This window comes from Mixophyes fleayi, chromosome 11 (genome assembly GCF_038048845.1).
Source record: "Mixophyes fleayi isolate aMixFle1 chromosome 11, aMixFle1.hap1, whole genome shotgun sequence".
NCBI classification, from domain to species: domain Eukaryota; kingdom Metazoa; phylum Chordata; class Amphibia; order Anura; family Limnodynastidae; genus Mixophyes; species Mixophyes fleayi.
The window spans coordinates 44,996,336-45,022,645 of record NC_134412.1 but is presented as its reverse complement, the minus strand read 5'-3'; the positions used below and the strand labels follow the sequence as shown (position 1 = coordinate 45,022,645).

At 38.8% G+C, this 26,310-nt stretch overlaps 1 protein-coding gene across 2 annotated transcripts in view; it reads right to left on the bottom strand.

The window, feature by feature from the left end:
* Window positions 1–23,968: 23,968 nt before the first annotated feature.
* LOC142107682 (uncharacterized protein ZSWIM9-like) overlaps window positions 23,969–26,310 on the bottom strand; it is a 49,186-nt gene continuing 46,844 nt past the window's right edge. For both annotated transcript variants that reach the window (XM_075191254.1, XM_075191255.1), the window contains one exon: window positions 23,969–26,160. In XM_075191254.1, coding sequence (XP_075047355.1) covers window positions 24,771–26,160 — 1,390 coding nt within the window. In that variant the 3' untranslated portion in view covers window positions 23,969–24,770. The remainder of the gene's footprint in view (window positions 26,161–26,310) is intronic.

Here is a 26,310-nt window from a genome sequence, read left to right as displayed (position 1 = left end):
TAGGGAACAGAGAGTTGTGATAAATGGAACATTTTCTAATTGGTCAAAAGTCTTAAGTGGAGTACCTCAAGGTTCCGTGCTGGGGCCACTTCTTTTTAATATATTTATTAATGACCTTGGTGATGGTTTAGAGAGTAAAGTTTCTATTTTTGCAGATGACACTAAACTCTGTAAGGTAATAAAATCAGAGCAAGATGTAGCTTCCCTACAAAGGGACTTAAATAAACTGGAGGATTGGGCGGCCAAATGTAATATGAGGTTTAACATAGATAAATGTAAGGTTATGCATTTAGGGATCAAAAACAAAAATGCAATCTATAACTTAAATGGAATTATTTAAGGAGAATCTATAATGGAAAAGGATTTGGGAGTGCTCGTAGACAGTAGACTTAGCAATAGTGCTCAATGTCAAGCAGCAGCTGCAAGGGCAAACAAAGTAATGGCATGCATAAAAAGGGGCATAGATGCAAGGGAAGACAGTGTAATTTTGCCACTGTATAAATCGTTGGTAAGACCTCATATTGAATATGCAGTACAGTTCTGGCCACCACTCTATAAAAAAGATAATTTGGAACTAGAAAGGGTTCAGAGAAGGGTGACAAAATTGATAAAGGGTATGGAGTCATTGAGTTATGAGGAAAGTTTAGCCAGTTTAGGCATGTTTACTTTAGAAAAGAGGTGTCTAAGAGGAGATATGATTACTATGTACAAATACATTCGGGGTCAATACAGAGAACTTTCATGGGAACCTTTTACCCCAAGGACTATACACAGGACACGCGGTCACCCCCTAACGTTAGAGGAGAGGAAATTTCACAACCAAAAAAGGAAGGGGTTCTTTACAGTAAGGGCAGTCAAGATATGGAATTCATTGCCAGGGAAGGTTGTGATGGCAGATTCAATAGATATGTTTAAGAAAGGGTTAGACAATTTTTTAGCGGAAAAGTGTATCCAGGGATACGACCGTTAATTAAAATGAAGGATAGTAGTGGATAAAGGGTAAAAATAGGACTACAATATTGAGTCTGGAGGGATTTTCACAATTGAACCAGATTGGCAGTTGCTTACTCTGGATCAATTTCAAATATAAGTGCAGGATCACAGGAGATCAAAAATAGATTGAACTTGATGGACTGGTGTCTTCTTTCAACCTCATCAACTATGTTACCATGTTACTATATAAAATAGCAGCTAAACAGCCGCTAAAAAGCACACCGCCCAAACTCCGATAAATAAGACATTATCCCATATCAATCCGTTAGGATGCGAAATACATTAATATATTGCTAATATCAAATGGAGATAGGGAAATAAATAAGATTACTAAATAAATTCGAACCCAGGAGTGACCAAGTAGATGTTGCTCTAATCAACAGAGAACGCCCTTTAATGAGATTCCCTGATACCCTATAGTGTAGTCAGTATTCGACTGCTGGATATAGATGCTGATCTTGCAGTAGTTGTTTAATAAACAACCAAATTTAATATCTTATACACACAGTGTCACAGTGGTTTTCAGCGTCTTATTTCACAAAAGCTCACAGCGTTTTATTCCATATAAACCTAATAACTTAGGCAGTATCATTATTAGCCCCAATAGTATATTAACGTATTGTGTTATTAATGTGTCAGTTCATCGATGCAAACCTCTATACTGCGCATCTTATATAATAGCAGTCCTATGGGATACCACGTAGGTGCGGCGCTATAATAACTGTTCGTATCTTATATAATATAAACTATTCGCTCTACATCCTACTGGTCTTTCAGTATATCTAAAGAAAATGATCAGTCCCTGCTAATAGATCTACTCATATAGAGAGGAGCGGGCGGCGAGCTTATCTCGCTGACTCGCATTTCGCTAATGTCTTTATCAAGGCAAACCAAGGTGGCCCTACTATTGGTTATTTATAAAGAAAGGACCGCCCTCCCAACTGTGTCATACTTAGCAATGCTTGGATGCAACCATTTCATCTATACAAGGCGTAGGGAGATCCCCGAATCCGTAGTATCAATTAGGTCTGCATTTGTTCGTTTAAACACATAGTGGAATGGTAGGTTCAATTTTTTCAAATCCTTTATCTCCATACAACTTAAACCACAAGATAACGATAAATACTAAGATTGCAAACATTTTCAATGTTCATGATATGGTCATGTTATCAACAGAGATAGAAATGTCAGGTATGCTCTTGTTGGTGGGTGGGAATATTATTAACTCTGTTTTAGAAAGATTAAGTTTGAGTTGGCGAGAGGACATCCAAGATGATATGGCAGAAAGACAGTCAGTTACACGGGACAACACAGATGTCGAGAGATCAGGAGAGGATAGATAGATTTGGGTATCATCCACATAGAGATGATACTGAAAGCCAAAGGAACTTATTCGATTTCCAAGAGAAGCATTATAGATAGAGAACCACAGAGGACCTAGCACTGAGCCTTGTGGTACTCCAACTGATAGGGGAAGCAGAGCAGAGGTGGCTCCAGAGAAATTAACAGTGAAAGAGCGATTAGAGAGGTAGGATGAGAACCAGGATAGAACAGTGTCTTGAAGCCCTAGGGATTGCAGCGTTTGTATGAGAAGAGAGTGGTCAACGGTGTCAAATGCAGCCGAGAGATCCAGGAGGATTAGGAGAAAATAATGGCATTCAGTTTTAGCAGTGATCAGATCATTGACAACCTTGGTCAACGCAGTCTCTGTGGAGTGTTGAGAACGAAAGCCAGACTGAAGAGGAACCAACAGGTTGTTAGCAGAAAGAAAGCGTGTGAGGCGAGTGTAGGCAAGTCTCTCTAGAAGCTTGGAGGGGCAAGGGAGCTGAGAGATATGACAGTAATTTGAGAGAGAGTTTGGGTCGGAGTTTTGTTTTTTTAGAATAGGAGTAATCACTGCGTGCTTGTATAGTGATGGAAAGATGTCAGTAGAGAGTGAGAGATTACAGATTTGAGTTAGAGGTGAAATGAGCACAGAAGACAGGGATCTACCAATTTGTGAGGGAATAGGATCAAGAGGACAGGAGGTAGAGTAGGAAGATAAGAAGAGAGTAGAAATTTCCTCTTCATTTGTGGGGTCAAATGAATAGAAGGTGTCAGAGGGTAGTGGGAAGGAATTGAGCAGATTGCTTGTCGAGGAAGAGGATACCATTTCTAGTCTGATCTTGTCAATCTTGTCCTTGAAGTAGGAAGCAAGATCTTGAGCACTGATAGTAGATGGAGGGTTCGGGGTGGGAGGATTGAGAAGATATTTAAATGTTTTGAAAAGGCGTTTGGGGTTAGAAGCCTGAGCATAGATAAGAGATTGGAAGTATGTTTGTTTTGCAGTGTCCAGAGCATTTCAAAAGGAGCGGTAGATAGAAGTATATGTGAAGAAGTCATTAGAGGTGCGAGATTTACGCCAGTGACGTTCTGCTTTACGGGACAGTTTTTGAAGATTTCGTGTTACTTTAGTGTGCCACGGTTGACATCGAAGTCGACGTGTAGTATGTAGTGTCGCTGGAGTCACTTGATCAAGGGCCGTTGCTAAGGTTAGATGAAAATGAGGTACTGCCATCTCAGGGGATGAGAATGTAGAGATAGGGGAGAGAAGGTGTTGGAGAGAGGTGGAAAATTGTTGAATATTATTAGAATTCAGATTTCTGCGGGTATGAGGAGGCTTGGTAGAGTTAGACAGTAGAGAGATTAGAGCAGTGGGGGTGAGTGTGTAGCTGATAAGGTGATGATCCGAGAGGGGGAAGGGTGTATTAAGAAAATTAGAAACTGAACATAATCTAGAGAAAACAAGATCAAGGTAGTGGCCATCCATATATGTAGCTGATTCAATCCACTGGGAGAGGTCAAGTGAGGAGGTTATAGAGAGTAGTTTGGAAGCAGCTTTGGAAGGTGGGTTATCAATGGGGATGTTGAAATCACCCATGCAATGGTGGGGATGTCTGAAGATAAGAAGTGAGGGAGCCATGCAGAGGAATCCTCAATAAATTGTTGGTGTGCTCCAGGGGGACGATAGATCACCGCAACACGTAGAGAGAATGGATTAAAAATGCGAATAGCATGTACTTCAAAAGATGTGAACGTGAGTGATGGGACATTTGGTAGAACTGTAAACGTGCACTGTGGGGAGAGAAGTAGTCCAACCCCACCTCCTTGTCTGCCTTCAGGTCTGGAGATGTGGGTGAGATGGAGGCCACCATGTGAAAGTGCTGCAGGTGAGGCAGTGTCTGATTGCATGAGCCATGTTTCTGTTATTGCTAGAAGGTTGAGGTTTTTTGAGAGGAAGAGATCATGAATGGAAGTAAGTTTGTTACAAACAGAGCGTGCATTCCAAAGGGCACATTTAAAGGACTTTGGAAGAGAGGGGAGAGAGGTGATGTGTTTGAGGTTTGCTATAGAACGGTAGTGCTCTGATGTATGTGTGTGTGAGGAGTGTGGGGGACCTGGATTAGGTGATATATCACCAGCTAATAGAAGCAGAGTGAGAGAAAGATAGGCAAGGGGATTGTAAGATGTGTGACTTTTTATTTTCTGGCGACACTTGTTACTTGTTAGAGATAATAAATAGGACAACAGTTCATGGGTGTTTACGAGAGGTGAGTGGAGTAATGCAGGTGCAATATGAACAATGGTGCAATATGAACAAATGTGCATATAATTCATGATTCAATTCATGATTCATGATTCATTATTCAATTCATGATTCAATTCATGATTCATGAGTCATTATTCAATTCATGATTCAATTCATGATTCATGATTCATTTCATGATTCAATATGAATAGTGCAATATGAACAAATGTTTGTGTTGGTGGAAGGGTGAAAGATGACACAGTCCTAAAGATCATGCCATGAAAAGAGACTAAGAAAAGCAATTTGTTAAACATTGTGATAAAAGGAGTTAAAGCCAAAAAGTTAGGGGATTTTAAAGAATTACCTCTTTGCAGTGTTCCATATAGATAGACAAGTAATGCAGAAATAGGCTGTGGCAGATGTAGCTTATTGCTGGAAGTAAAATCCAGTCAAATGTAGTCCAATGTTTGTCCAACTGTGTTGTCGAACGGTGCATTTTCGTCCACTTTGTGAGAAAATCCCACTTAGTGTAGAAATCACATACGTCTCCCCATAGAATGAAGCTAAGATATAGTCAGTCTAATTTAGGAATACACTACAGATGTGCTAATTGGTCAGCTAATCAAAGGAAAAGAAAACATTTGTGGGATAGGATAGAGGAGGCCAGATACCTATCATAAATTAGGCAGCAATAAAAGACTGGGCCAACCTAAATTTAAACAGATAACAATATCCTATAACATACTTTAAACACAGTTGCAGAGATGAGATACAGAAATTAATGTAGTTCTGAGTAGTAGAATCTGGACATACCCGGAGATGAAAAGAGAAGAGAAGGATGAGGGTTAGTTGCTGTGTTGTCTAACTGTGCATTTTCGTCCACTTTGTGAGAAAATCCCACTTCGAGAAGAAATCACACACGTCTACCCCCCCACATACGTCTCCCCATAGAATGTCATCAAATATTGACATCAAATATTGATCTGGAGAAAATCAAACTCTGTTCGTGATATGGTACCCATAGCTAAGACGTCTTGTATTAAGGTATTATATTGTAGTTGGTAATTAGCTGTGGGATTGAAGATAAGTCGCTTATAGGCAGTCACCATTAAGTTGACGGTAAGCTTCATGTAAGTATTTATCCCTCGGCCATAATACTACATTACCGCCTTTATCAGATGGCTTTATAATGATATCACTCCAGCTCTCAATTTCATTTAATGCTATGACTTCATCCTTACTCAGGATACTCCTCTTATTTAGATTAAGTTTGGAGTGTCTACACAGATCATCCAAATCCCTCGATACCAGATCTTTATAGGTTTTCACCTGTGGGCATATCGAAATATCTGGACAGAAAGTAGATCTGTTCTTTTTAAGAACAGGTAATTGTTTGATGAATCCTCTTGGAAACACTCAGGGCTAATTGAGGTGTCTACTTCCTCCAGTTTGTAATGCTTCTATATCCTAATTAGAATATTAGGGTATTATATGTTATGTGTCACTTGACTATTTTGGAACAATATAAAGGGGCCAAAAGTTCTTGGATCCGTTTCTGGTTAGTATTTTCGTTGAATTAGATACTCATTCTGGATCAACACAAAATAATAATTGTTGTTTAGTATTGTATAACCAGAAACCTGGGTGCAACTGGAGTTTAATGCTTTTTAAAGGCAAATTTATTAAAAATGGGAGTTAAAACTCTTTTTCTTAGTTTAAAGTATTGGGTATCATATCTCATGTTTTGCTTAGATTAAGGCTAGTGTTCAATTGGAATATACCCCTGATTTACAGATAATTAGGGGTTTTCAGGTGGTTACCTGGAATGTGGCGGGTTTCAATTCGCCAATAAAACGTAAAAAGGTGGAAAAACACTTAAAATCTCTGTCTCCAGATATAGCCTTTCTCCAGGAAACCCACTGGAATCGTGCACAGAATTTGTCACTTAGGAGTTCGTGGATAAGGGATTGTTATACAGCCTCTTATACTTCAAAAAAAAGGGGAGTAGCAATATTGTTTCATTAATGGTTAAATTATTCTATTAAAAGTATGGTTCAAGATCCAGAGGGTATATACATATTACTACAGGTAGTTATAGAGGGTGAAACATTCTCTCTATTAAATATTTATGCTCCATCTGCTCCCAACCGTTATTTCTTCTCTCATATCTCTCAACTATTAACAAATAACAATACATCTAACTTGATAATAGGGGAGGATTGTAATACAGTTGATAACCCCAAATTAGATAAATCAGATCCCTCATCTGTTCTTTCTGGTTTTCTTTGGGATAGCATACATTTATCGAAAACATACCATGCTCTATCGGACCCCTGGAGATTGCATAACCCACAGGAAAAATATTATACTTTTCATTCTCGGGTTCATAACACCCTGTCAAGGATTGATTATATCTTCATCACCCATTCACATCAGTCCCTGCCCCATTGGGGCTTACAGTCTAAATTCCCTAACACACACACAGTCCAGGGTCAATTTCTTAGCAGACAATTAACCTACCAGTATGTTTTGGGAGGAAACCGGAGCACCAGGAGGAAACCCACACAATCAAGGGGGGAACATACAAATTCCTCAAAGATATTGAACTCATGACCCCAGTGCTGTAAGGCAGAAGTGCTAACCACTTGGATAACCACATTTTTTCACATGTAGTTAACCCTCAGCTTCATGGTAGTTTCAGATCATGCTCCAATTTCTATCCAGCTTAATTTTAGGTCTCCTTATGTCCGGCATAGATTATGGAGGTTTCCCTCTTACCTCAGCCAATCGGATAAAGTTAAAGAATATCTAAATAATAAATGGATGGAATTTACAGACGATAATTTAGAACATTGGGAAGATTCAATTATTTTTTGGGAGACTTCAAAGGAAGTCATGAGAAGGCTTATCATTGCATATTTGGCTAACAAAAGAAACTAAAATGAAATATAATTCTTTATATATGTATATGAAACAGGCATTTGACACCTATACCTTATGCTCCACTACAGTCAATTTAGAAATATATGAGTCAGCTACAAAAATTCCTTGAAAGTTTATTACTATCTAATGTTCAAACCAATGTTGATTTTATTTGAAACAAATATTACAGGTGGGGGAATAAAGCAGGTAAATTGCTGGCTAATATGTCCAAACCATCAAAAGATAGCAATCGACTACTTGTTATTAAAGATCCAAATACAGGGTCTTGTGTTTTTGATACATCGGATATACTATCTCAGTTTCAATCATATTATGAGGAGCTTTATAAAGCTCGTCCAGCTGACCAAAAATCACACCATAGATTAATTGATGAGGCCAAGTTGCCTAAACTAAATAATAATCAGCGTGAAAAGCTGAATTCAGATATTAGAACAGGAGGTTGAAGTGATAATCAAGAATTTGGCATCTGATAAATCTCCGGGTCCGGATGGCTATAATGGTGATTATTATAAATTGCTCCTGTTTTCACTTCTTTATATAAAAAAATATTTAAGGGTCACTTACTTTATTCAAGATTCAATGATGCTCATACTGTCTTCATCCCCAAGCCAGGCAAGAGCCCAGACTTAGTTTCCTCTCATAGGCCTATCACTTTGTTAAACTTAGATTTTAAAATCTTGACTAAGCCCTAGAGTCTCAGTAGCAGTACTTAAACAGCCCAGGGCCCGGGGAGAAAGAGGCTTTCCAGATGTTAAACACTATTACTTGGCGGCCCATCTGACCCTGGTTGCAGTTACTTATGTCCCTTACCGGACTGTAGCATGGGTGGACTTGGAAACCCACTTTGTGGGAGTCCCTTCCTTGTCATCCCTATGGGGCCTCTCCAGACTGGACAGGCCACAGGGGGCCTCCTTACTCCAATCGCTCAAATTTTGTTTGTCCCTATGGGACTTGTGCCGGCTCAAGCACAAATTATCCTCCCTTATTTCCCCTCTAACTCCCCTCTGGAGCAACCCGCATTTCCCCCCAGGTGGCCAGGCACAGAAATTTAAACTCTGGAAACGTGCGGAGATATGTGTGGTCTTGGACCTTGTGGTTAATGGAAGTGGGCCTCTATTTCAGATCTTCAGCATAAGTTTGAATCTTTTCGCCCGCTTTTCTTTGAGTACTTCCAGGTCCGACACTTTGCTATGTCCTTGCCCGACTGACACTCTTAGGCCCCTCACTCCCTTTGAGTACATGTGTTTGCATTCCCCATTCACCAAAGGGATGGTGTTGAGGATTTATAACTGGGTAATAGATATCCTTTGACACTCCAGGAGGCCATGAATGTGAATGGTAGAGAGATCTGGGACCCCCTCCGGATGAGTCTTGTTGGGAGGAGGTCAGAGAGGGGATTGGCAAGAGCTCAATATCCACACTTATTAAAGAAACTGCATACAAGCTGTACTATAGGTGGTACTATACCCCAGATAGGTTGTCTAGAATGTTTCCCACTGCTACTCCGAGCTAATGGCGGGAATGTGGCCAGAGAGGCACGATGCTACATATATGGTGGACCTGCCCCCGTATAATCCCTTATTGGAACATGGTCCTTGCACTTATTAATTCTGTATCTGAACAACAGATCACTAAGGATCCCTGGTCGTTCCTTCTCTCTCGCCCTATTCCTGATGAGACCGCCCCTTCCAACAAACTGATATCCCACATACTAGCTGCTGCCAAATCCCTAATAGCTAAACACTGGAAAGATCCTAACCCACCCTATATGCAGGCCTTACGGAACTACATCTGGCATATCGCAAGCATGGAGAGTATTACATGCTACCTTCACGATAAATCTTACAACTTTGACAAGGTTTGGGCCCCGTGGTATCTCCAGGAAAGCCGTAGCTGTTTACCCCCTTTGGCTCTCTCGTCCTCTAATGGTACATAAACTCTGGGCCATCTCCGGATCCTCCAGGTTGGTCGTCGTGCGCCATGAGTAAGAGATCCATATATCTTGCCGTCTACTTTTTATTTTCTTATTTATTTTATAGGTCATTATTCTGTAGATATGTTGCTTACAACCTTCTTTGTAATAGGTATGGTGATATACGTGCCTGTCCTTCCCAACCCTCCCCCCCGTTCCCCTTAACCCGTTTTGTTTCCTGTCTCTTTCCTACCCCTTCCTACTACTATAAAAATTTAAAATAAGAGGAGACATCTTTTTGTCTTAAAACAGTCGGTTTTTACTTGTTGTTTGCTCTTTTCTATGCCGTTTCCTCTTGTAACAAATAAAGAGTTTAAAAAAAAAAAATCTTGACTAAGGTTCTAGCAAATAGATTACAATCTATAATGCCGGATTTGCCTACTTCACATCAAATGGGGTTTACCCATGGTAGACATTCACTAAAAGGGGTTAGAACTGCAATAGCAGCCATTATAGCGGGCTCCACGAATGTAAAAAAAAATAATCAGATATTATTTTAAGCCTCGTTGCCGAAAAAGCCTGTGACACGGTTTCTTGGCAAAATCTTCATCTATTAATGGAAACAAGGGCTTACGGACAAGAATTTTTACAGATAATTAGATTTCTATATACCAACCCAAAAACGTTTTTATTCAATAATGGGCAACTTAGCTCTCCTATAATGACAACTCTGGGAACCAGACAAGGTTGCCAACTTTCGCCACTTTTGTTTTATTTAGCGCATGACCCTCTTTTTCGTATTATAGATACCCACCCGAAGTTTCTGGGTAAGGGTGGGAACTCAGGAAATTAAATTGGTCATATTCGATGATGCTTTATTACTATTTCTATCCGATCCTCATTTAACCCTTTCAGTGTTATTTGAAATAATTAACCAGTATGGGAAGGTATCAGGCTTTGATTAATCAAGCCAATATGGAGTAAGGACTATTTCTTGTTCTGGGCCAATATATCAATTAAATATCTAGGCATTCAATTACCCAAGAATATCTATGATCTGTAAAGTCTTAATATGAGTAAGATGTAGTGGATGAAATGGCTAGTTGGAATCATTTTATGCTCACTTATTTGGGTAGAGCGAATTTAATTAAAATGACAATATTTGCAAAGATCTTGTACCCCTTACAAATGTACCGATATTAATATCACCATTTGATGAGAAGAGGTTGAATAGAGCATTTAGAAACTGTATATAGAAATTTAAGCGGCCAAGAATAAGTTTAATTAAGCCCCAGCAAAGGATGACAGAGGGTGGTATAAACTTTCCCAATTTAAAATTATACAGCTATGCAGGAACCTTAAGGTTTATTAGAGATTGGCTGTATACCGATAACATATTTGTAAATATTGATTAAGAACAATCATTCCTCTCTGGAGCAAGTTTGCCTGTCTTTCTTCATTTTGGTAAATAAAAAATTTCAAGAGATATTTTTGATAACCCATTATTAATGAGTGTGGAAAGTGTGGCATTTTATAAGACGCACGTTTGATTTGAATAGTATTCATTGTATTTACCTTTTTTTACATAACCCAGACTTTCAATCTGGTCATGCTTCCCACCCTTTCAATCAATGGCATATATGAGGTATTAAATGTGTGAATTCACTGGTCAATGTTTCCACACAGGAATCTCTGACTATAATTCAAATTATGGATAGGTTTGAGCTTTCGCATTTGCAGGTCTTTGCCATATTTCAGGCTAGACATTATGTAACCACGGTATTAAAGTTTCTGCATTTGGTGGACTGGAGCAATGAATTAGATCAGAAGCTGGATAGGCCATTTAGTGGTAGGAAAGCTATTTCATTAAATTATAAATTATTGAGAAATTCATGTGATATGATTGGAACACCCCCGGGATTATCTCATTGAGCAAATGTCTTTCCCCATATCTCAGATGATGAAATTCGTAAAACATTACTATATTCATTTTATAGTCTTCCTGCTACTACTTATAGAGAAATCTTGTATAATATTTTCCATCGTAGGTATTTGTCACCACATCGCAGATATAATATGGGCTTATCTGATTCTAGTAATTGTTCGAAATGTCATGAAGAACTGGCCACTTTTTATCATTGTATGTGGGACTGCTCCTTCATTAAATGTTTCTGGAGACAGGTACATCAATATGCCACGGGCACTCTGTTGAAGGAATCCCCTCCTTTGACCCTGGAGTGGGCAATTTTGGGATATACTCCTAAAGCATACAAGATGACAAAGGGAAGCAGGAAAATGTTAATGATTATTTCAGCAGTTGCAAGAAAAAGTATACTGCAAATGTGGATTCAAGAGTCTCCACCATCCTTGGCAATATTTAGAACAAAGCTGTTTTACATCTTTAGGATGGATTTATTGGAATCTTCCATATTTAAAGAAAAACGGACAAAAGATTTTTTTAAACTATGAGAAAACTATATTGGCCTAGTGCCATTAAAGGACAAATTCACTCCTGTTTTGGTTCAACATCTTGGTATGAGCATAGAATACTGGTAGATAACCTCCCTTAAAATCAATAGGAGGGTCAACATCTTATACTGGTCGTACCGGGGTTTTTAGTGTTCCGTATATTGCGGAAAAGACAGATTTTGGATTAAATGGTAATAAGTTTGATGAGGCAATGTTTTACGCTTTTTATTATGTACAACAATATAATATATATAATGTAAACAATGTTTAGATTAGAGGATTACATCTATTTTAAAGATATGTGTATATACTATCGTATACTTGTATATGTTTTGCCTTTGTAATAATAAAATATTATAAAAAAAAAAAAGTGTAGTTTACTCAAGCCAGAAATGAAATACCTGGATCATGTGGTGAGCACCCTCAGAATAGCTCCAGGCAAGGACAAGGTGAGCACGGTAGAGGCTTGGCCAGCTCCGTGCATGGTTAAAGATGTGAGACGGTTCCTGGACTTTGCAGGATACTACTGCCAATTTGTTAAAGACTTTGCAAAGATTGCCATGCCCCTTCATGAGCTCCTGATAGGGATTCCGAAGTGCCGGCGGAGCACGAACCTCCCTTTAGAGTACGAATGTCCCTATAGAGTGGGGAGAACCACAGCAAGTAGCATTTGACTGGTTGAGACAGGAGTTGAGCGAGGCACCCGTTGGCTTACCACAACTACCTACAAATGTTCATCCTATACACTGATGCGAGACTGGGAGCTGTACTGGCCCAGAAGTAAGATGGACAGGGATGAGTCATTGCCTACACCAGCCGCGAGTTTTCATGCACAGAGAGGAACGACAGCAATTACAGGGCTTCAGTGTCGGACTGGGGCATGAAGGGCCCACCGGGGAATGCAACACTAGGGGCCCACCAAAGGGGGTGTGGTCAGCCAACATAGAGGCGGGACCAGACACTAGAGGGGGAGTGGTCAGTCCACGAAGGACAGCTAGCACCTTAGTGCAGTATATAAAGAATGCACTGTGTGTATAAAGAATACACAGTGTTGACCTGCCCCTTAGATTGGGCAGAACAGTCACCAAAAAACAGGATTGTCCCACTAGACCAGGATTGGCTAACCTGTGGCACTCCAGGTGTTGTGAAACTACCAGCCCCAGCATGCTTTGCCAATATATAGCAGCTTATTGCTGGAAGGGTATGCTAGGACTTATAGTTTCACAACACCTGGAGTACCACAGGTTAGCCAAGCCTGCACTAAACTCAGATCATTTGACAGACTGTCCTACCTGTTGTTGTCACTTTTACCACCTGTGGCTGCTGGTTTCTTTAGTTGTGGCTTGTCTGGATCCTGGAATGTTGAGGGACCTATTTGGAAAAAATAATGGGTACATTTAGAAGCGTCAACCATCCCTGCCATTAAATAAACAGCACCCACATTTAATAATTAGGCCTCTCTCCAGCCTCAACATTAAAGTGCTCACATTTGATGAATAGATCTATTTCCCTCCAACCAACCCTAACATTAAATTAATATTATTCCCATTTAATAAATAAACCTATTACCCTCCCTCCAAACAGTCCCAGCAATAAATTATTAGCATTTACGTTTAATACATCCATTTCCCACGACCATTCCTAGCATTAAATAATATTCACATTTAATAGATAGCCCCCACACTCAGCCCCACATTCAATTATAGACCCAAACCAACTCAGCATTAAAGGTCCCATCACCCCCTCCCTATAGTTTGGCTTTCCATTCCACTCCTAGATTAGTTTAACTTTAAACTACTAGAATACCTACTTCTTACACTAATGTCATATAATTGTCATCATTTATTGTCAATTTAACAACTTAAAAATGGAAGAGATAGTTTAAAGAAGAAAGTAAGCATTTTCTGGTCTAGAATTATATAGGTAGTTACTGAAGTATTAGTTTATGATGACATATTAATTGTTAACGCATATTTGCTAAAATTCTAAAATAATTTTCTGTGGACACCTTGCTGCAGAACAGATGCACCAAACCCTATCATGGTACAGTGTAGGTGAGCATTAGTGAGCTACAATTAGCATAAAGATATGTTCACTTACCTTAGTTATAATGTCATGGTTTCTACTTGAAATGGTTCTAGGCAAGACATATAAGCTTATAAAGCTCTGGAAATATGAATAGATAATAAAAATTGCATTAACTTTACAGAAAAAGAGGAACTATAATGCTTACTTGGTTAATCTCGAGAAAACAGGGACATGCACAGACATATTTTTTTTAAAAATAAATAGGCTCAGCAATAACAATGAGATGGTCACACTAGAACCAGTATACTTACCCAAAACTTGATTGCTGCAGCCTCTCAGCTCTTCTCCCTTCAGCGGCGCGGGAACATCAGCTGACAGGGTGAGGGGGCGGGTCACATGATCGCAGCTGCGATCGCATGTGAAAGATGACTGGCTGTCAGTGACAGCCAGTCATCTTTCAATTGCGATCGCAGTTGCGATCGCAATTGAGCAGGGGCGACGCAGCGGGGACGATGTGAGGGGCCTCCAGGTAAGCTCCGCCCACTGGTGAAAGGGGGTGTGGCTGTACGGTAGCTGGGCCTATCGGTGGTTTAACCGGTAGTCCGCTGGGCCAGTCCGACCCTGCAAGGCTTTATATCGGAACTCCTGGGCCTGGTCTGGGCAGTGACTGAGAAATTATGGCACTTTCTAGCTGCTACACCTGTGACAGTATACACCGACAGTAACCCTCAGGCGCATTTACAGACATAAAAGCTGGAGCACTCGAACAAAGGTGGGCTTCCAGATTGGCGAAGTTCGATTATGCAGTTAAGTACCGAAGTGGTCAAGTGAATGTAAATGCAAACGCTTTATCCCGATGCCCAAATCCTGCAGAAAATGAGAAGGAAGATCAATGATAGACAGTGGAGCTACCCACCTTCCTCGCGAATCTGCCCTCTGAGTTCAATCATCTAACAGTTCAGATGGTGATCGATCTGAAGGAGGAAGAAACAGATTGGCCAGCGCAAGAGCCCTATTCTTAGCCAACTTCACTGACAGGAAAGGAATCCCTACCTCAGGCTGACAGACTCGAGGCAGCATCAGAATTGATTCAAATGTGGCGGCAGAGAAGCCGTGAGGATCGAAGGAGGAATAATAATGTGGCGAAACATACATCCTAAAACCCACGCAGCCATCAAGCAAGTGGTTGTGCCCAGGCAACACGCAGAGCAACTGTTCGAAGCCTACCACTTCAAGACCTAAAGTAGACAACAATGACTATACTATTGGGTAGGCATGAGACCAGATATTGAGAAATGTTGTGAAGAGTGCCGAACATGCAGCATCAAGAGGCAAGTGGGTCTTATGCAAAAGTACCGTTACATCCTATCAAGACCAGCCGACCACTAGAGCTAGTGACGCTGGATCATGTAAAGCTGTTGTATAGCAGAACTGGATATCAGTATACCCTAACGATCATCGATCACTATTGTAAGTACTCAGACACCTGTTTCCGATTTGACTGCTAAAACCACAGCGGAACTTCTACTCAAAATATTTGTGAGACCTTATGGCTTTCAAGAGAAGATATTGACTGACTGGGGTTCGGCATTCGAATCTGAACTTTTCACCATATCAGGGTCGGAAAGTAAAAACAAATGCATATCACCCGCAAGGAAACAGATTATGGGGTATATTTAACAAATTGTAGTTAAATTGTAGAAAAAAAAATGCAGATAGCTCATTCTTGCCAGGAGAATTACTATAATCAAAAAGCTTTTGCAAAACCCTTGGAAATCGGAGATAAAATTTGACTCAAAAAGAACCACCAAAGGAGTAAACTAGATGCCCAATGTGAATCCACTCCCTATCTAATTGTCGAAGCCTCACCATGTGTGATCAAAGAAAACATGTACAAGATCTGATCTAAATAGTACATATTTCCCTCAAAATAATATAGCATTTACCACCAAGCATTCAATATGTGCTTGATGAACTGTGGTCATACTGGAACCTTTCTGCACATCTAGTCGAACTGCCCAAAAATTACTAGGTTCTGGAAATACATTTAGTCAGTAACAACACAAGAAACCACAGCTTCCCCATGACCTGCTTCGGATACTACTCAGTAAACCCCCGATTAATCCGCCATCTTCGTAATATTGCCAAATTGCTAAAGATTGAAAAAAGTCGACCCAACTAAGTGTTCATCAACAGAATCTTGTGGCACTATAGAAATATATATCCAGCTTACTTAATGACAAACAATACCTGGGGCCTTGGTACTCAACTCATCAATACCTGGATCTTACTGAACTACAATATTAAGGTCACACAAATGTCACTCTGACTCCTTCAATGGCACCCCTCTACAAAACAATTAAGAGCCTCATTGTTGGAGGTTACCGATTTCCATCATCCTTCTTTAACCTCCCCTCCCCTGTACCCATTTCTTTATTTTATAAAAAATAAATGAAAAAAGTCAAGCCTCAACATGATTTTCACCCCAAAAGTCTTTCATCTCTCTACCGACACCTCATAATGAACTTACTCTACACTCACCTTGCCGGTACAATTGCAGTCCTCCTAGGCTGGCTCATTAGACTATATAAGTACCTCACAATGCTATACAGCCGCTTACCAGTCAACGGTAAACTGTTTGCATGGCTGTTTTATGATGCTAGTTATGTAATTTCTGACCTATATTTTATCTTTATTGTTCAAAACAAAGATATTGAAATGAATTAAATTATATTGCTGGGATTCAACTTGTATATTTATAATTAGATATTTGTTGTTGCTCCTATGTCACCAACACAATTTAACACTCTGCAGCTTCTATTTTGCATACTTCACAAGCTGAGACTGTCACATCCCAATACCAGCTATTCTGCTCATTAATTCTTATGGTGCATTTGACTAGGATTTATCAGCTACTCTCATCATGAGTATTAGAACAATAACTGAATGTTCATTTCAAGAGAAACAAGAAAATAAAAGATATAAAAGGTTGTATTTACAAAAACAAAAGCATGTGCTTGTAAGAATGTTACCATGCTTCAGTCTTGAGATGCACCGAGAGATTCTTTGTGAACACATACTTTTGTTTCAAAAGAGAAGGTGTGGTTACGATGATGACAAGCTCATCATTTTTATATCCTTAAGGCTCATTCGTCTAGGGTCCACTCTAGGCTGGTTCCGTGGGCATGACAAACTGCTCGCCATTCTGGCCGTTACTTCTCCCATTGAAATTAGCCAAAACCAGTTATCTTTGTAATAGGTGGTTGTGAACTCATACATTATACATATATATTTACACACAAACAGTGGGCAAAGTGGAAATTTAGAAATGGCATTATGGAAAATGTAGTGGGAATGTAAGTGAATGGAATTAGATTAATTTTTTTCAATGAGAAGCAGTGGGAGAAGTGGCAGTATGGCATACCACTGCACGCACGCACACACACACATATATATATATATATATATATATTATATATATATATTATATATATATATATATATATATATATATATATATATATATATATAAAAAGATCTGGGGTTCTCTAGTACCCTTTTAATGACACATACATTAAACGTCTTATCAGGAAAGAATTATATTCGCTCTACAATCTACTACATTTATATATCTAATGCTGCTCCTCACCTTTATAGATACACACAAAAAGCACACAAATTTTGTAAAATGTTTGCAAATGACTTATGTGCTGCAAGCTTTTTAAAATGGTATTTTATAAAAAAAAAAATACAAATAAATTATTTGTCATGGTCAACTTTATGTAGCAATATCCAGAGCACGGCAATCTGCCGCCTTGAAAATCAAAATTATTAGTGGCATGGAATAGGGAAAATTCATCATCAACATTTATTTATATAGCGCCAGCAAATTCCGTAGCGCTTTACAATTGGGAACAAGCATTAATAAGACAATACTGGGTAATACATACAGACAGAGAGGTAAGAGAACCCTGCTCGCAAGCTTACAATCTATAGGACAATGGGAGTTAAAAACACAAGAGCATGTGCTACATCATATTGCACACTGGACCAGCTAGAACGCAAAGGTAAAAGTATTGAGTGGGCTGTGTGTGTTGCATTGCTGGTCAGAGGGTTGTTGTCTTGCGTTAGTAGTGTAGAGGATGGTAATAGGGTAATCTAGGGAAATTAAGATGGTGGTTGAGGAATATCATAACCTTATCTGAAGAGGTGGGTTTTCAGTGAAGGTTTGAAGACTAGAGGAAAGTCTTATTGTGCATGGGAGGGAATTCCACAAAGTGGGTGCAGCCCAGAAGAAATCTTGTAACCGAGAATGGGAGGATGTAATGAGAGTGGAGGAGAGACGTTTATCTTGTGCAGAACGGAGGTGTCGAGTAGGGAGATATTTTGAGACAAGTGAGGAAATGTATGTCGGTGCAATTTTGTGGATGGCCTTGTATGCTAGTAGAAGAATGTTATATTGGATTCGTTGATATACAGGCAGCCAATGTAGAGACTGACTGAGTGGCTCAGCAGAGGAATAACGGTTCGTAAGGAAAATCAATCTAGCCGCTGCGTGCAAAATAGATTGTAGGGGTTCAAGTCTGACTTTGGGAAGACCAGTAAGGAGGGAATTGCAATAGTTGATGCGGGAGATGATGAGTGCATGAATTAATGTTTTTGCGGTGTCTTGTGTCAGATATGTGCGTATTCTGGAAATGTTCTTTAGGTGTATGTAACATGATTTAGATATAGAGTTGATGTGGGGAATAAACGACAGTTGTGAATCAAGGATTACACCTAGGCAACGAGCTTGCGGGGTGGGATTTATGGTCATATTATCAACAGAAATAGAAATGTCAGGCAGGAAGCTTCTGTTTTTGGGTGGGAATATTATTAATTCAGTTTTTGAAAGATTGATTTTGAGTTGGCGAGAAGACATTCAAGATGAAATGGCAGAAAGACAGTCAGTAACTCGAGACAACACATATGGTGAAAGATCAGGAGAGGATAGATACATTTGTGTATCATCCGCATAATGATGATACTGAAATCCAAAGGAGCTTATTAGCTTTCCAAGAGAAGTGGTGTAGATAGAGAATAGCAGAGGACCTAGGACTGAGCCTTGTGGTACTCCAACTGATAAAGGAAGCAGAGCAGAGGTGAATACAGAGAAATTAACACTGAAAGATCGATTAGATAGGTAGGATGAGAACCAGGATAGGACAGTGCCTTCAAGACCTAGGGATTGTAGCGTTTGTATGAGAAGAGAGTGGTCAACAGTGTCAAATGCAGCAGAGATCCAGGAGAATTAGAAGAGAGTAATGGTTATTATTTTTTGCTGTGATCAAATCATTGACAACCTTGGTCAGCGCAGTCTCTGTGGAGTGTTGAGAGCGAAAGTCTGAATGAAGAGGATCCAATAGGTTGTTTGCTGTAAGAAAGTGTGTTAGGCGAGTGTAGGCAATTCTCTCGAGAAGCTTGGAGGGGCATGGGAGTTGAGAGATGGGGCAGTAATTTACGAGAGTTAGGGTCAGAATTCTATTTTTTTTAAATGGGAGTAATCACTGCATGCTTGCGAGTTGAAATACCTGCAGTTGTGAGGAGGCTTGGTAGAGTTTGACACTAGGGAGAGTAAAGAAGTGGGGGTTAGCAAGTAGCTAATAAGGTGATGATCCGAGAGGGGGAAAAGAGTGTTAAGGAAATTAGAAACTGAGCAAAGTCTAGAGAAAACAAGATCAAGACAGTGGCCATCCTGATGAGTAGCGGATTCAATCCACTGGGAGAGGTCAAGTGAGGTTAGAGAGAGTAGTTTGGAAGCAGCATTGGAACGTGGATTAAAAATAGGGATGTTGAAATCACCCATGCTGATGGTGGGGATATCAGTAGATAAGAAGTGAGGGAGCCATGCAGAGAAGTGTTCAAGAAATTTTTGGTGTGGACCAGGGGGGCGATAAATGACAGCAACACGCATAGAGAACGGGTTAAAAATCCTAACAGCATGTACTTCAAAAGATGTGAATGTGAGGGAATTAAGGAATTACCTAATTACAATGTCCAGTGTAATCAGATAAGTAGTGCAGAGCTATGCTGCAGCAAATGTAGTTTATCCATGGATGTCTGGATAGTATAGAGTAATGATGTGGGAGCCATGTGGAGGAATGGGTGGAAGTGTTGAATGGAGAGTAATAAAGAGCAGGTGATTGAATAGCAGAGTTTTGCAGAGTCATGAGATAGGAGAGTGATTCAAAATCAGTATAATTTCTTTCTACTTGTGATGGCAGACAAAGCGTTAAGTAGAACTGAAAGCAGAGTGATGATATAGGGGACTGAAATAACTGTAGCATGAGTAGGGAGTGGTTGACCAAGTAGTACAGCAGGCTGATTAAACATAGTGGATTTTGCAGTGAAAACAGACTAACAGATAAATCAAACTTTCATGAAATGAAAATAAAATAAAATCAGAGTCCAAAACAGTCCTCATGCTGCATGGAGCTTGTAGCCATGGTGAGTTGGAGACATCAGAGGTAGAATATGGAGTTTCAAGTGAATACGGACTGTATTCTTTGTGTAGCTGAGTTAATAGGCCGAATGGTCTTCTCCTGTTTCCTCCTGTGTTGGTAAAAATTGGTAGAAGACTCTGAGAAGGTTTACACAAAAATGTGGTATATAAAAAAATATTTGTGAAATAGAAATTGTGTTAAGTTTTTTTTCTTTGGAGCCAATAGTTGATTCCACATTCATGGGATAAATCCTGTGTGGCGTTTAACCGTTATCAAAAAAGGGTCCAACGTGATCTCACTCTTTTTTTTTTTTCCAGTCATTTTAATGGGTTTTAACTAGTTAAATATATAACCGATTAACTTGATTCAAATATAATTCTACTTTGACTTGAGTTTTCACAGCATTGGAATGTTCAAAGCAGCAGAAGATGAATTTACAGATCTTGTTGGCTACAGGACCTGTTCACGTGTGATTATGTTAGAGAGGGTAGGGCTGTATACGGCACTGTCATGATGTGAAAAGAGAATGTAGGAAAGCAGGAAGTCACAGACTGAGATAATGAAAGGAGCAGGGTTCCCCAACAGCACAATGTAGTCAATTATAGGCCATAAATGTGATAATTCATCCTCACTGCAGATGAACAACTCCAACATAAAAAACATATTATGGAATAGTCAGTGGCAATGTGATAGTTTAAGTTAAAATAAAAATATATATGTACATACAGACACATAGTCATGTTAAATAAAAGTTTAATAAGAGAGTCCTTACCAAGTACTAAAATTTGATAACTATTATCTTGTGACAGCTCGGTCAAGCCATGTGTGAAAATGTAAATACACTCCATGATTCAGTAGCACCACATTAAGAAAAAATAATTCCGCTTTTGTCTTAACTCTCCAGAGGACATTATTTCAAAAGTCATGAGTTTCACTCAGATGCAAGCCTAAGCTTTGCTGCAATAGGTTGTTTTGGTTTTTATTATTTTTCATTTTGTTTTTTTTGCAAGAAGGGCTACCCTTCCATGAATGTGATACCTGTTAAATCTTCTTCCACTGGTAGACATTTACTGCGTGGATAGAGCAGCCTAAAATCCCTGCATGCAGCTTTTAGGTTCTTAATGATTTCTTGGATGATCAAAACGGTCTGATCTTTGAATAAATTTGCTTGGGTGTCCAATACTGGGAGATTGGCAACTGTCTTCAATATTTTCAATTTGTAATAAATTTCTCAATTACAAAGATGAACTTCAAAATATATGGAAATGGCCTTATAACACTTTCTAGACTTATAAGCAACAAATGGTTCTGAAAGAGCATGATATGCAGGGGTCATTTCTACTGGTTTAAACACAACTGAATCCTCCAGATCAAACTGGCAAAAGTCTGTTTTTAGCAAAGGGTGATCACACTTTCTGACGAAGTAATAATTTAGTGCAATGGATTAACAATACCTGGCTCAAATTACCTTTTTTATTGATGTGAATGCAATAAGGCTGTATTAATATTTTATTTTTGTGCACATGGCTTTTTCATGTTGGCTTATTTTTGTTGAATAAATAATGACAAGTAAAATCTGCTATGGATTGCTTGCTATACGAGTTTAGGGTTGTCACATTTTAGGACTTATGAGAACTAGATGTGAGAAGGTTATAATTAGAGATGGGCGGGCTCGGTTCCCTGAGATCCGAACCCGCCCGAATTTCACCTATTCGAGTACCGCTCGGTACTCTCCCGCCCATTCGGATTCTAAATTGAGGCAAAACGTCATTGTGACATCGTCGGATCTCAGAGCTCGGTTCTCGCGATATTTGAAATGCATAAATACCCGCATCAACAGCAATCCATCGCCATTTGACAGAGGGAGAGAGCAGGGTTAGGTCACAGGCTGTATTAGAGCAGGGACAGAGCAATTATTGTATACCTTATTCTTTCAATTATTATTGAAATTCTGCTAGCAATTCTTCTAGCAATTGTTAAAGCAGGAAGAGAGGAGGACAGAGGAAGCATTTTTTTTTTATATTTTGCACTACAAGTGCGTTGGGGTGTCCCATATTCCCCAGTGTGAAATCACAATTTTTCTGGCTGCAAAAAGTCATATCTAGCAGCACTATCTATTGAATATTTTGCACTACAAGTGCTTTGGGCTCATTAAAATGGATTCAAAGCAGTCCACATAAGAGCAGGATCAGCAAGCAGTTGCCGGCACCAGTACTGATGGTAGTCTTCCCTATACGTCATCTGGTAAAGCCTATGCAAAAGTACATAGCTTTTTAAATCAGGGAAAAAACACACCCCCCAAAAAAATAAGTATAAGTGTAGGGTACAATCTACCCCCAAATAGGAAGGGACTTGGGGCATTTCTATATCACGTACAGTCTTGAAAGGCTGCTGTTTTGTCAATTTCACGATAAGGGTAGGGTGTCATACACAAACAGACACCAAACTGCCTTTGTCCATTTCTATTTATATTCTACAGTCTAGACCGGCTGATTTTTTTCTATTTTACTACTAGTGGAAAGGGGGTCTAATGCAGACAGAAACCAAACTGCCTTTGTCCATTTCTGTTTATATTGTTCAGTCTATGCAGGCTGCTTTTTTTCTATTTTACTACAAGTGGAAGGGGGGGGCTCATAAACAGCCACCAAACTACCTTTGTCCATTTTGTTTTATATTGTTCAGTCTATGCAGGCTGCTTCTTTTCTGTTTTACTACAAGTGGAGGGGGGGCTGATGCAGACAGAAACAAATCTGCCTTTGTCCATTTCTTTTTATATTTAACTATAAGTATAGGGTGTAATATACACCCAAAGACAATGGCTGCATTGCCAATAGGCTAAGATGGAGAGGAAGACAATCAGGTTTGTGTGTAGAATTAAGGACGGCCTACCAGGGATTAACTGTTTTTTCATAATTTATTAGCTTTAGAATTATCTTACTTATCCAATAAACAGGTGGAGCACTAAATTAGGTTAATTTAGGGCAAAAAAAAAAAGAGATTTTTACACAAAATGGCAAAACAAAACCAAAACCAAAACACACAAGAGCGGTTTTACCAAAACCAAAACCCGAAGGTAATCCAGATCCAAAACCAAAACACGAGGGTCAGTGACCATCTCTAGTTATAATCAATATGAATGCTTCACTGTTTTGTAAACTTGCCCAGTTTATTAAAAAAATATTTACTTATTGAAGTCCTGTAATGCTTTCATCCTAGTTTTAGTATGATAGTGTAGAATAGGTTTTTATTTTCAAATATATTATACATATATATGAATTTTTATGTGCAGGTGTGTGAAGCAATCTGAAATGTTTACCGTTTCAGGTAACTTTTCCCTAAACAAAGAACCTTTAAATTCCTAAATGGAATCTTACTAAATTTTATAAGTAAAAAAAATTGAAAGGCCTTTTAATTTAAAAAATTGTGAGTATAAGTTTTACAGGCAAAAAAAAAAAAATGAAAATGAAAAACAGGATAGTCATTTCAGATCTAGGCGTTGGATTTAAAAACAAAATCATAACCTGCAAAATTATTTTTGATGTAAACAAATTTATTAGAAATTTACTTCAAAGATTCAAAGTTTAGGTTCTTTATTATCCTTCTAGTAAGAAATTAATTTTTATTCAATGCTGTGTAGACATAGATACATAGCTCTAAGATGACTTTGACAAGCTGTTAAAATATATGAAGCCTCTCCACTGCTGTGCAGGGCTATAAAGTGGTAGCTAATTATTGGTCCTAGATTTAACCATAAATTACGGCCATACCCAAAGGGCCTGAGTCATTAAGGAGAGAAAAGCATAAAAAAATAAATGAAAAAAAAAGTCACTTTGCACCTGGGCAAAATCATGTTGCATTAGAAGCGGAGGTAAATTTAAAATATGGGGACAGATTTATAGTTGTGGCAGGGCATGTCCTATATCAACTTTAAATTTCAGTGTAAAAATAAAGCTATCAAGTATCTGTGTGCTACATGAAAAAACAGCTAGTATTTAACTGCAAAATAATAATTTGCACCCCTTGCATTGTAACATGGTTTGTTCAGGGGAACATTTACTCCTTTTTATGCCTTACTTTCCTTAACGGCCCAAAATGTCTTGGCTAATGGAGACAAAAACAATATGGTTAATATGTCTCAATATGGTTCAATTGCACATGAGGCCTGGCCCCTCATACATTTGCAGTGGATAAATATAATTATTACAGATAAGTATCAATTTATACATTAAACAAAAAACCCTCACATACTAACCCCCAAAAAACAAAAACAAAACAAACACAAACTAGACATGTTACATGAAATAATGAGGATTATCAATGAAACTTGTCTTCTATTAAACTTGACAATTCACTTAAAGCATATCATCTCAAATAACTATATAAGGATTGCTTTGCTCTTTGTTAATAATTGTAAGTCGAAAACTTCTTCCCCATTCTGTAGACGTGTGGCAAATAAATGGCGACAAGGAAGAAGGCTGGAGACATGGATTGTACAGCTGCATGTTACAAGATCTCGATCCATAAAAAAGTCAGATACACCATCATTGAGTGAATACCCGTCTGGAGTTTGTTTGATATTATATTTACCATCCCTTAAAAAGCCAAGTTCTTCTTCAATCATACTGGCTGCCTCAGGATTACAAACAGATTTGTATTGGGAAGCAATTTCATATTCATTTAATTGTTTTTCTGTTTTTGGGGACTGCAAACTGGTAAGATGAAGAATACACTCGGGCACAGTTGCATTATTACACAACCCAGCAGTTAGCTTCTGCTTATGTTTAGAGATCATCTCGGTGGTATCAAGATGCGCCAAGCTAAAACCCCAAATGTCGACCCACATGTCACGGGATGTGTGCCATTGTTCCATAAAATATTTCATAAATGTATTGGAACAATAAAGTCCCATGTTTCTCACTGTCTGATTGTACTCTTCTGGTGTTTTAGAAGAAGCTATACGACACAGCAAAGGCCAGATCTTCTCATCTTCTTTCACACCCATTTCATGAGCCTTACTATGCAAGGTCTGTAAAACTTGTGAACGTAAAATTTGAACTGTCGCATGGGGAAAGATTTCTTTGATGACTTCCTTCTCTCCAATATCTACACCAAGTGTTACACAGCGTACTTTGAATTTTACATCAGGAATGCTTTGCACTAGAGATGCTGAAGCAAAGCGCAAAACATTGGGTGTTCCTTTCCTAACTAGGATGTAAGCACATTCTCTTCCTTGCAAATTACCATCTGCACACAGAAAACTAAATAATTCAAATTCTTCGTTAAAACTCAAGACCTTGTTGAAAAACAGCACTGTTGGGAAATGCTGGCACAGAGAACCCATCGATGAAGTGATGAGAAATACTGTCTTGACAATAACTTTATCCTGTAAAAATACTAACTTCACCTTAGCATCTGGATCATTAAGAAAAAGATTGTCAAGTGATTTCAATGTGTCCATGATGCCGTGACCCCTGGTTTTGCAGTAAGATAGGAGGCGCTTAATATCCTGAGCACCCACAAACTGCTTAGAGATTTTGTTGGTGGTGCGTACTGGAAGACAGCAATTTGCCAACAAAAATCCCTTTTTGAAATAGTAATCAAATTCAATAGGGCATAACGCATGGTTGTGTCTTAATTGGCACTTTGTGACAACAAGACTGTTTTTCTTCTCACTTATCTTTAAGAATATATAGGCACTACAGCTTTGATGATCTTTTGGCTCTTCCACATTTAAGATACTTTGGTCTTTCTTGTGTTTTTCTACTCTGCAAAAGAAAATAATAAATAGTAAAATATAAATATTAGCACATTAAAGAAATTATACAGTGGTATTTAAGCACATTGTAATTTTCTTTTTTTGTAAACCAGACGGACAAAACATAAGAGTACTTTTTTAAAAAAATTTAACTGCTATA